Source organism: Pagrus pagrus (genome assembly GCF_965226575.1).
Source record: "Pagrus pagrus genome assembly, chromosome: 2".
NCBI lineage: Eukaryota > Metazoa > Chordata > Actinopteri > Spariformes > Sparidae > Pagrus > Pagrus pagrus.
In genome coordinates, this window is record NC_140186.1 from 23,942,638 (window position 1) to 23,955,291 (window position 12,654).

Consider the following 12,654-nt stretch of genomic DNA (forward strand, 5'->3'; position numbering starts at 1 on the left):
TCATATATCATTCAAAGCCTGATTCATATAAAATGTTCTTTTTGTATGACTGTTGACAGTATTTTCTGATTTATGGGTTAATAAAAAGAGATATCAGGTAAAAATCTGAAAAAAACCTTCAACTCTGATGTCAACAAAATGAAACATTTGCATATTTAAAGGCCCAATTTGTAAGATAGATGATTGTTGATTGTTGTAGGTGCTAACTACAACAAAACTCAATACATCATAACAATGTTATGTGTTGAAAACTTGTATGTTGAAGCAAACATGTATGTAACGCTGTGATCCTGCCCTCTCACTGAAGTTACATAGTGCAGAAACAAGTGATGGGAGGGCGGAGTGGCTGAGACAGAGACACCATTCACCGTATTACAAGACACTGTACCATCAACGTGTGCAGAATGAATGTTTATGATCAGCAAGTCCAGGACGCACTCTGATATTACCTCTTGGTTTATTTTCATGAAAAACATGATTCTTGGTGGATACCTCTTCTGTACCTCTTTGGACAACACAAACAAAACACTGTAAAAAGTAACACTATAGCTACTTGACCGACTGAAGATCTCGGATCGTTTACTTTTACACTGACAAACATCCTTTCACCTCTTTCTTTAATTATTACATAGTAAAGTTTATTTAACACTGGGTCTTATTGCTGCAGTTATGTTCATCATTCCTGTCAATAATAAACAGGTTTATTGATGAGATGCTGGAAAACGGCAAAAAGTTCTGACTCTCCGTCAGGCTCTGTTGATTAGCATAAGTGAAAGATTTAATGGTCAAAGCTTCAAAAATAAGATCCAAGCTAGCCTTTAACTGTATGAACACCTAATCTGCTCTTTGACCCCCAGAGGTCCATCTTTAGGCCGGCCGTCTCCATGCAGGCTGTGATAGACGTGATCCTCTGTCCGGCTGAGATCCAACTGTTGGTACTGGCACAAGTGCCCCGATACATCCACATCAGCGTAATCACTGAGGCCGAGGGAGACAGTGGACTCCCGATTCTTTAATGTGAAGTGGGAGCAGAGGTCAGGTGGTGGAGGCGGTGAACCTGACAGATAAGGGCAGTCTGGAGCCGAGCAGCTGCAGCAGAGCTCAGGTTCAGTTGTTACACCAGGCACCATCGTCTCGTAGTCAGAGGACATCTGTGGGATGAACACAAACCTGCTGACTTTCAACTGCCTCTTGAATGAGAGTTCATGTTATTCTCTGTGTATATACTGAATGTTAGTGCTTACTGGACAAGGTGCTTTATTTCCAGTAGGCAAACAACAGCCATGCTAGCAGCTCAGTGAGGCTGCATTTACAGACACAGTGCTGCTTTGAGCTAAATGCAGACATGCCGAGGCTAAAAAAGTATAATGTTTACCATGTTGACCATCTTACTTTGATGTGTTAGCATAAGAAAATCTGGATTTATAGGTCGGTTCTGCGTTAAAGGAAAAGTTCACCCAAAAATGAAAATTCAGTCAGTATCTACTCACCTCGATGCCAATGCAAAGTCAGGTGAAGTTTTGTAGTCCACAAAACATTTCTGGGGAGTTGAAGCAAAACAGTGTTGCAGCATTCTCCTTAACAATAGCCATGGATGGGGCTATCTATTATTTATTTATTTCATTTTAAAACAAGTCCCCATCTACTTCAGTTGTTTGGTACAATGCAGCGATGCTGTTTTGATGTTTTCTTTGCTTCAGTAATGTTTTGTAGACTACAAAACCTCACGTGTCTTTCCATTGACATGAGGGTGACTGGATGATGACTGACTCCAAAGTTACTCCGTAGGTTACAATGACAGATGACATGCACGTCTTTAAAAATGTACACTTCCATTGACGCCTTACATTTAGACAATGACAATTTTACAATTAGCACCAAACACACAGTACAGCTGAGGCTAGCTGATGATCAACAACACTTATTAAGGCTAATTCCAATCCATCCACTACTTGCTGAGATATTTCAGTCTGGACAAAAGTGGGGGACCGAATGTGTATATCATGGACCAACCTCTCTATTCTGGCGTGGTGGGCCTGATCTTCGGTGTTTAATAACCATCAGAAGACAAAGCGTGAACAGTAACACACCCAGTATCGCTGCCACACACATTACTGCGGTCAGGTACAGCGGCAGGTGGAGCTCTGCAGGACAGAACAACAACTGAAGTTTACAGGTAGAAGATCCACTCACACACATACAATTATGAACTCTATGGGTACAGATGGACACACACACATATCACTCACTGTCCATCATAAGGTCCGTTGGAGAGATGGGTGGTTCAGTTGCTGGAAAGTGTGAATACAACAAAGTGTTTATACAGAAAAATGAAATAAACACATACACAGCTGCCCAATGATTAGTTAGATCTTGCTCACTGTAACGTGCAAGGTTTTCTGACGGGCTTGCTGTTGTCAAAGGACAGGAAAAAGAATAGTAGGTATACAGATTGTTTATAGAGAATAGAAAGTTCAGAAAAGAGGAACATGTATGGGAAAGGTAACTCTACCTAGTTCTCATTTAGAGTTTCAGCAGCCTGCCATTTTTGGATCGAAATCTCCAGGTGGACACAAACTATACACTATATCTTGTACTACCCAGGGGTGTAGGACTGCAGGGAACTGGGCCTTCGTGTGAGGAGGGTCCACAAAGTTAAATGAAAGAATGTGAGGAGGAACAGGATACAGGGCCCAGAATTTTGTGACTCACCCCTGAAGCTACCTATTTAACTTAAGCTGTGAGCCAACTAGAAACCAGATTTCACTGTATGCATATGGATGAAATGTGCATAACAAACAGTTAAATAGTGATCCTGGCGTACTGTACCTGGGACAACATTCAGTTCTATGGCACTGATATAAGCGGACTGGTTGATGATGTCCACCCCGCACCAGTACTTCCCGCCGTCCTCTAAGCTGAGTTTCTTCACCCTGACAATGAAGTACGCTCCGGTGGTGTTGTCGTAAAGTGAGAACCGTCCGTCTTCCACCCACTTGTCATGTAGATCTGTCCGTATCAGTTGATGGGAGGACACATTGTCATCATGGTGGCAGAAGTTCTTAGTATTCGTCTGAAGGCCGTCTGAATATTCACACCTGAAATCAAATGTCTGACCTTCCACTCTGGTAACTCTGGTTGTTTTGATACTGATCAGAGCTGCCAGTCAGAATAAGGTGTGTTAGTTGTGTTGTCATGTAATCATGTGTGTTAAAGGTGCACTATGTAGTTTGGGGAAGACATTTTAAAGGGTTAGAGAAAGATCTTCAGTGACTGATTTCTTATGTCTAACTAAATAAACAAACTCTCTTAATTCTCATGACTGAACAAAATGAATAAAAAAAAAGGACAAAAGGATAACTAGATTTTTATACTGTTTTACTTTGTTTATATCTGGTGGACCCTGCCACCTTTCTAGCTTCAAACGGTGTTCTGGGACCTTTCCTCTGAGAGCAGCTTGTTTATTCAGTTATGGAAAAGATAAACATTTCTGAGTTTCAATTATTACCTCATTAATATTGTCAATATAAAAATTCTGAGTATACATATTTTTCTTCAAAACTACTTGGTGCCCCTTTAACACAAACAGATTTTTAACTTAGCTTAAGTCTTTAACATCAGCTTTAAAAGTTTTAATGCATAGCACGCAGCCCACCTTGGATTTGTAGTATCGTAATAATGAAGGTTATAGTTGTTCTCCATGAGATCGATGACGCTTCCATCACTCCCAGTTACCATCAGTCCACACAACGCAAAGTGAAGCAGCAACCTGGACTAAAGTTTCTGTGCGTTCAGTCACACGTTTTCACGTCCGTGTGTTTGTACCTCTTCCTCTTTCATGTAAAAAACACTCCACACATTACACTAAACCTCTGAAAGTGAAATCAGGGCGCCTCAAAAAGTGACATTTGTGTGACCAGATTTGATACCAGCAAATGACAGATCCATCCTCTACTGTAATTGACTTAAATCATCACAGACTGCTAGGAATCGGGGTAAAAACTTTTTTTTTTTTAAATTGTCCAGATGAGCATTTTAGCACTGTGTCAGAAACAATCTCTGTCCATTCTAACACATACCGCTAGAAAATACAAAGATTCATACAAAATACAATGATGCTGCAAAATCTGATAAACGTGTGCATCCTTGTTTCTAAAAGCCCGTTTCTTTTAGAGTTTTGTAATAGCTCAATTTTCAGTGACTTGAAAGGCTGTTTCAGTCTCTTTATAAATGACCTGCCTACAAGTGTCCCAGATTCCAGCTTTACGCAGATGACACGGTCATATTTACATCAGCTAAGTCCCTGATGTCCAACAGTGGCTGCAACACTATCACTGTCAGATACTCAAAAGATATATTCTACTTAGTTTTGATAATTTCTGTTTTTTTCAAAATAATTTTCAAATGTATCAACAGTCTAGCCCCAGAGCCTCTTTCCAGAAATATCCAAAGACAAGAGAGTAAATAGAAGTATGGTGAATGGTAACTGTCAAATAAAAACAGCATAGATCTAAATCAGCTTTCTCCATAAAAAGCTGCCAACTGTGCAACACGACTGAAATCAAACTAATTCCAGATATAAAATCTTTTAATTGCTGGCTAAAAGTCAACCAAAGCTCTACCGAGAGCTTTAGTTTATTGTACTTTGACGTCAGTTATGTGTATTGATGTGTTGCAATGTGTGGTTTCATGATACTGACCATTGAAAGCTGTATGTTTTAATTATGTTGTGCGTGTTAAAGAATTGAAATCTAAAGCTATAAACTCTCTGTGCAGCACATCATTTGCCTTCTATGTGTATGTAAAACTGCATTGTCACTATCAAAAAAAAATCCAAATAAATCAAAATATATATATTGTGAATGTCATCACTTGTAGTGACGAACCTACAGGGAATTGTCACCAGACTCTGCCGTGTTTTAGCATCTTGTAGCTGATTGTTTTGGTTTAACTGCCCAAAACTTTACTGTTTTCACTCTCACCAGAGAATAAACCTACTGTATAACTGCTCAGCACTAATCAACAGACACAATCAGCCACTTGTTGTGGATGTAGAGCCTTGAGCAGCTAAAGAGCCAGATATTGTTCTTAGTAGTTGATTGTGATAATATTAAAACTTACATTCAACAGATGACCAGAGACACAAATCCAACTGAATGCTAAAGTTGCTGTGTGATTGCTGGATCTATAAATAGGCAGCTGTCGAATCTGCTGCCCTCAAGTGACCAAAAGCAAAAATAAAAACAATGTTTACAAACCTTTCGTGAATTATGATTTAGTATAAAGTAGCACTGTTATCCTTTGCCATCATCTATATCTCTATATCTCTCTAACATACATTGTTAATAACATGTGATCTGTGTAACAACAACAGGCTGCAACATTTGCTTGTAATGGAAAATAATTGTCGAGACTGTGTTGCAGAGGTTTCTTTCTTTTGTGCATACAGGTAAACAAAATGACATTAATAATAGAAATAATAATAAACGGTATTAGCATCTTTAATGCATGAAATGTGGCTCAAAGTGCCACACCTTACATTACCAATGCAAGAACACTGTGATGTTTGAAACATGTAAGAATTTTAGTTGGAAACATTACAATCAACTAAAACTGTCAACAGAATTAGAATAAATAACAGTTTTGAAATTACGGTGTCCAAAATGATATTATTACAGCAGAAATGATACATTTTAAAATCTGCCTCTAGTCAAACGAAAGTGTTTCTTCTTGTTTCTACAGCTGAACGTTTGAGCTTCACTGTGTAGAATGATGTATGTGCAGAGTTTGACACTGGAAGGCTGTTATCACATTCATCTGCTGAAACTGTTATTTTCTCATCTGATTCAGGAGGCGGGGCTACGAGCATGATTTGTGACATCACAAAAAGTTTGGAAGCCAATCCTGGTCCAATATCTTCAAACACTAGTGTGCTGTGGAAACCTGAAGCCTCCAGTACACATGAGAATGGACTTTACGGTGAAGTAGGAGAGATCTTGTGTCCAGCACTTGTGTTCTTTGTACTTTTTCTGCAAAAACCATGTCAGACACACAGAAGGGATTTTTTATGTATGCCTGACTGCATGAGTGGAGGCGTCATTTTCAATATATGATCAACTCTTATCACATTGTAATGTACACCTCAAGCAAAACAAATATTTAAAACTATGTCAAGCTAGTTTCTCTTTCACAGGACTGGACCTGCTACACCCAGCAGTCTGTAAAGGAAGTACTTCACAGTAAAAGACAAATGTTGCTTATAATTGGAGAAGCAGAATAGGACATACAGTCCACAAAACCCATGAATCACAGCTTTGAGAGTAGCTCAGATAGTTCCAGATAAATCCAGACCAAACCAAAGTGATCTTGGTCTCACTTCCTTGGAATCACTGCGAGACCTGGAGTGACAAGCTGATCTATTGTTTGCACAGCTCTCTGTAGGTTTTCCTGTCGCATTTTTAGTTGCTGTAGGTTTATTTGTGTCTTTTCCAAGAGCGCCATCACCAGCTCTTTCAGATACTGTAGGCGGCAAAGGTTCGATGTAGATCCTAGAGCTGATGTCATGCTTGTCTCGGACGTGTGCAGCTGAATGTCTTGAATCTGCAGGGACTTTGGAGCAGCAGATGTTTTCATAGATAACGTTGTGAGCACCACGTTCAGCTGCTGTAGACGCAGATATTGATGGGTCCTGTTTTGGGTGGTGAGTACAAGAGAACTTCTCTTTTTTTGTCGACTGTATGTCTTCGCCAATCTCAACCTGTTTGAAAAGACAAAGGAAAAAATTAGCAGATAGTGGTAGTAGTAATCCGTACATAAACCAAAGTGTCAAATCAAAAACTTGAGGTTTAATGATATCATTTGTTAATTAATGACTTTAGAGGTGTTGCTAGGTGGATTCTTTTTTACCTCGGGATATAGCCAGCCTAGCTTGTTCTCCCTGTTCCCAGTATTTATCCAGAATGTAGCTTTATATAGACCTTATTATATACACGGCAGACATTTTCTTCCAACATCACACTCAGGGTGAATGCTGGGTAATTCAATACTGCTCTGTTCCAGGTTACAAGTTACATAAACGTTGGTAATCTGAAAAAATTGCTGTCATTTCACAGCTTCCCAATCATTCAGCAACTGAAAAGATGATGGACAGTAAAAATTTGGAGACACATTCGGCCATGTTTCAAGGTGAAACGACATATTTGATAACTCGTTAGCTGATGTTAGCATTTAACAACTTCTTAGCTAACATCACTGTTTAATTACATCCTGTCTGTTTCACTTCCAGGTTTAGACAAATGTCTCCAAGACGCATGTTGATATTTCAGAATTAATTTATGCCTTTCCTAATCGTATCACATCAAAACAGTATTGTATCAAACAGTAACATAAGCAAGAATGTCGCAGAACGCTAACGTCAATTGTTGCCTAATGGAAGCTTTTCAGTTGTGAAACCTGTTGTTGAAACATGGTTTTATTTTCTTCACAGTTGGTGATCAATCAGACAGAATTGAAATGATAACAATTTGTCAGATTACATATGTTTATATAACACAGCAGTATGACATTTGAGAGTGATGTCAGAGGAAAATGTCTGCTGTGTGAATATGGTCTATATTATGGTCAGATTTCAAACTATTCCTTCAATGCAACACCGCTGTATCGACGACAGTTATCTTTAATTGTGGTTTTAAAACACCCCTTGATTCAAAATAAAGAGAAATGTGTACTGATTTTTGGAAAAACCCCTGTTCATACATTGAGTTCTGAAAACAGGAAAAGAAACTTGATCGTCATTTGCTTCATTTTATTGTCTGTTAAGACGATGGTCATGTGTCTCTAGGAAGACAGTTATTAAAAGACACTCTGACATGCTGAGCCTCAGTTTCTGTCTCGTACCTCTCTTTCATCTGCACTGACGGTGTCTGTGCTGTTGAAGCAAACTTGTGGTTGAGGTTTGAAGTTTTTTCTGTGCTTTCTGAAGCAGATCACCAACACCCAGATAGTGAGCATTACAACAGCCCCGATGGTAGCGTACAACACAGTGCCTGACCAAAAACAAAGATGAGAAAGATGAGTCAACAATTTTGCATATCCACAAATAGCCAGCTGATATTCACGTAATAACTGTGCAAGTCAGATTATAAGATAGAAACTCACCTGTGCTGATGCTCTGATCTACTCTGTCAGTGTAGTTTGACGCTGTAAGGTTGGATAGAAAATCACTTTCTGTGAGTTTGTTTATCTATGGTCCGTATTTGTAAGGACTAAACTATAACAAAGTTTTCTTCCTACCTGTTGAAAGATTTGTTGCAGATGTTAATAGTGTTGAGTTGGAAATATTCTGATACGTCCATGTGGGAGAGAGTTCAGAAATGATAGTTGTCTCACTTGCAACAGCTGTATGGGGAAAAGTGGAAGAAGAAGTATTCAGAATCTTTACCAAGGTAAAAGTATCAACAACAACAACTTAAAAACACCACGTTACATATAGAAGCCCTTCATTTAAAGTCCTACATGTGTAAGTTAACAAAAATGTAAAATGTCCCCTGTGAATGATGTATTACAGTATTATATATATCAGACTGTTGATTAATAGGGTGGTAGAAGGAAAAAAGTTCTGGGTCTGAAATCCTGTCTTATCTCAGTTCAGGATGATATTTATGATTTCTGGTACTGAAGAGAATCAAATGCAAAGTTTTAGTTCTCAATGGAGAAGTCCACCCATAAAAGAAAATTTAGTCTTATCTAATCAACCCCCCATCCAATGGAAAATCAGGAAAAAAGAAAAAAATATATTTTAATTTCCAAAACTACATAGTGCACCTTTAACATTTCAAAACAAGTCCCCATCTACTTCAATTTTAAGGAGAATGCTGCAACGCTGTTTTGCAGTGAAGCTCCAGAAATGTTTTGTGGACTACGAAACTTCACCCCCATCAGCACGGGGGTGAGCAGATAATTAGTACATTTCATTTTTGGGTTAACTAATCTTGGAAATTGTTGCTTCTGAATTCTTAGGAATTGCTCCAATAACAGGGAGATTTTTCATAACTTTGAAACTCAAGATAAGACAAGAAAATATAATATATAATATAATATATATACTACTTTCTAAGATGTCGCAAGCCAAAAAGATTGAGAAATGCATTGCATTATATAAACGTATTAATATTAATAACATTAATCTGAGTAACAACTGTGAGAGATAAATGCAGTGGAGTAAAATTGTGTTTACCTTTGAAATGCAGTGGACTTGAAGTATAACATAAAATGTATAAATTCAAGTCAAACACAAATACCTCAAATTTGTACTTACAGCAAGCCCAGTACTTAAGTAAATGCATTCAGTTACATTCAACACTGGTGTGGAAATTGCAGAGACAAATATAAAAGTAATCAGTGTGTCAGTCTGAGGATAAATCTTATTCAAGGTGAGAATGATGAGATCTTGCACGTACCCTCCTTAACAGTAAGTTGTACTCTGGTGTATGAATCAAGTCCAAGCCTGTCCACCCCACACCAGTATCTCCCCGAGTCTGACAGCTGGAGCTGCCTGAAGGTCACAGTGAAGGCTCCGTCCCCAGAGTCCACCAGAGTTATATTTCCCGACTCTGCTCTTCTACCAGACTTTACGGTAACCAGTATATCTTCACTGACTTTACATGGATCCTTGCAGAGGTATTTATGGTTTTTCCAAGCCAACCTGTGTCGACACTGGAACGAGACTTCACCCCGCTCGAATCCCTCTACATTGATGCTTGCTCCCACTGTCCACAATAAAATCATGTGAGAAAAAGTTCAACAATCTCAGAGTTACATTTATGTATGTGTATTATTGGCACACTTACCATTTAGAAGGCAACAGAAGACATAAATGGTCTTCATTCTGGTGAATAAAAAGCCAGTTCTTCCTTATTCTGAGTTTTCCCTCCACGTTTGGTACATTAATTTAATATTTATACCTGTTTAAAAAAAAAAGAAAGAAATGTCACTTAAGACCTGAACAGTGGTGAAATGGTTCATCACGCTCTCCCCTCTGCACACCGTGTGCACCTGACATGGCAGCTAGATAACCTCTCAATTCTTTTACTGCCTTCCTGTGGTTTTGGCTGTACAGGCACGGAAGGCGGGGGCTGTCATCAGACATCAACCCCGTCGATGCGTCAGGCAGTCCCACGCTTTGTTTCATAGCCGTCACTTTCTTGTATCCTCATTTTGAAATTCAGGTGAATGTTAAAGCAAAGCAGGAATTGAAATTCGACATGTACATCGCTACAATAACATATCAAATTACACTTCTCCTCACATCTACCACTGATATGTAGATGAACAATTCAAATTAGGCATATGAAAACAAAATATAGTTCACTTTGGTACTGAGAATGAAAAGTTGCACAGGTGCTTTATCATCAGCGTTTTTATAAAACTGCATTATAAAATGTATCCCCTGATTTTGCTGTATAGCAGTTCCAGCATATGTCTGACCTGCATTTTTACTGTTTTGGTTCACTCTCACCGTTCTCATGGGACTATTGTTGTTGTTGTTGTTGTTGTTGTACTAGCTCAGCACAAAGCAGCGGACAGACATGGTTAGCAACTAGCTGGTGAACATAGTGACGCATTGAATAGCTAAAGCGCCGTATACTGTATGCCCATCAGGAGTAGGTGGAGACCAAAACAGAGCTAAAAGAGAGCGAATATTGAACTCACAGTCATTAGGTGGACAGAAACGCAACTCCAAGTGATTGATAATGTTGCTCTGTGACTGCTGGATGTCTAAATAATCTAACTCTTGCCTGACAAATTTTCCATATCAGCTTAAAAGGTGATGTCAATGTTGTCTCCACAAATTGTTTCTGCCCAAACAAATGCTTCATTGTGCTTAAAGCAACATTATGTAGAAATTGTTTGCGATTTGGCACCCCCTACAGTTTCTGAGTGCAACACCACTGTCGTAAATACAAATCCCAACTTTGTAACAATTTGTCAGATGTAATGTAGGTGATAACTACAAACAAAACTTATTACATCAGAACACTGATACACTACATGTTGAAAATGTGTATCTTGAAGTAAACATGTCTGTAACGCTGTGATCCTGCCCTCTCACTGTGCGCAGGAACAAGCGACAGAGACACCATTCACCCTATTACAGGACACTGTACCATCAAAATCATTTTTAAGATGTAATTTCTAAGAAAAAAGTTGCATAATGTTGCTTCAGAGGAGTAGTTTGACGTTTTTGAAAGAAACACAATTGGTTTCGAACGGACAGCTAAATTAGGAGGTTGATACTACGATTTCCATTACATATGAAGCTACAATCAGCAGCTGGTTAGCTTAGCTTAGCATAAAGCATGTAATAGCTATGTCCATACCCCACCAGGAATTGTTTTTTTTCTACTTATTGAACTGTTTTGTATGGATTAAACATATGTAAAATTAAGAATTATTGAGCTTTAGAGGTTCTGGTAGGTGGATTTTACAGGTTACAGGAGGACTATTCTCACACAACCTGACTTTTCTCCACTGTCAGCGCTGTGGAGAAAGCTCGGAGGTTGTGGTTGTTGTTTCCTGTTGAAAAAGCTAACATGCAGATAGCAAAAGGCTTTGTACCCATAGTCTACATCCAGTGAGTCAGACTACGGTTGGACACAGTCAGGTAGCTCCCTGTGTCCAGTATTTATGTCATTATTGTTAGTACAGTAGTTAATTAACAGACACCCACAGACAATCATAAGCACTTCTTGATCTATATGTAAGCTATATAAGCTAAACAAAATAAGAAAACACTGCAATGTTGTATTTTAGTGCAAACATTATGGAATATCTCAAAGTGAGTCATGAATGTTTTCTGATAGCTAGTGTCTAAAAATAAAATGGCAAAACACGTTCCGACTGGGCCTTTAGTTGCACTATATGTCAGTGTAAAAGGCAGAAAATGACTCTATTGTTATTTAAAGAACAAGCAGCAGACATGGAGGCAGCTGCACACATATCAGTCATTGTGTTTGAGTCATCCTTCACAAAGTTTGTAGTAAAACAGCATGAGGAGAAGTGGCACTGGAGGTGCTCTTCACCCGTGTGGGCAGAGGTGTTAGAAAAGGCCTTTTCTATGAAACCTTCTCACATCCTTCCTGGAAAGTTCATGACTCATGGTGATGTTAAGTAATAAGCACGGTTCAGCAGACTTGTGCATGTGTGCCCTAATAACATACATACCACATCAAAGTCGTCATATTTTCAAACACAAATTTAAGGTGCAATATGTGTCAGATGACAGAAATGACAGATATGACATCTTTATACTTGATACTGGACTGCTAGCTGTGCAGCTAACCAAGCTTCTAGCTAAAGGCAGCTGAAGTTAGCAGCCATCACTCCAGTGATACGCTGCCCCCCATTCTTTTCGATTAACCTTTGCCAGGAGGCCAATTTTTACATATTGCACCTTTAATTCTTATTTTTTCATGTTTGCTTTTGACTGATTAATAATGGGTCAAATCCAAAAATGAGTTAAATGTACTTTTGGAAAAAAATTAATACAATTAATCATGCTGAGCAACAACAAAAACACCCAAAGCACCATTTTATATGGTAAATGGTATTGGTGCTGTTTTGTTTCTTATGCCAGTGCATGCAGATGTCTGCAAA

General features: G+C 38.7%; 2 protein-coding genes across 2 annotated transcripts; both read right to left on the reverse strand.

Annotated features, from left to right (window-relative positions):
• Nucleotides 1-723: 723 nt before the first annotated feature.
• Nucleotides 724-3,724, reverse strand: LOC311267164 (uncharacterized protein). The gene is made up of 5 exons (XM_084370052.1): nt 3,656-3,724; nt 2,830-3,159; nt 2,250-2,291; nt 2,014-2,144; nt 724-1,151 (listed from the first exon to the last, which is right to left on the reverse strand). The coding sequence occupies exons 1-5, from the start codon at nt 3,720-3,722 to the stop codon at nt 819-821; spliced, it is 903 nt and encodes a 300-aa protein (XP_084226178.1). The 5' UTR covers nt 3,723-3,724; the 3' UTR covers nt 724-818.
• Nucleotides 3,725-5,493: 1,769 nt separating this feature from the next.
• Nucleotides 5,494-9,939, reverse strand: LOC311270559 (uncharacterized protein). Its single transcript, XM_084375510.1, has 6 exons — nt 9,849-9,939; nt 9,459-9,767; nt 8,293-8,397; nt 8,158-8,199; nt 7,897-8,045; nt 5,494-6,757 (listed from the first exon to the last, which is right to left on the reverse strand). Exons 1-6 carry the CDS (start codon nt 9,883-9,885, stop codon nt 6,326-6,328), a joined length of 1,074 nt encoding a protein of 357 aa, XP_084231636.1. The 5' UTR covers nt 9,886-9,939; the 3' UTR covers nt 5,494-6,325.
• Nucleotides 9,940-12,654: the final 2,715 nt, after the last annotated feature.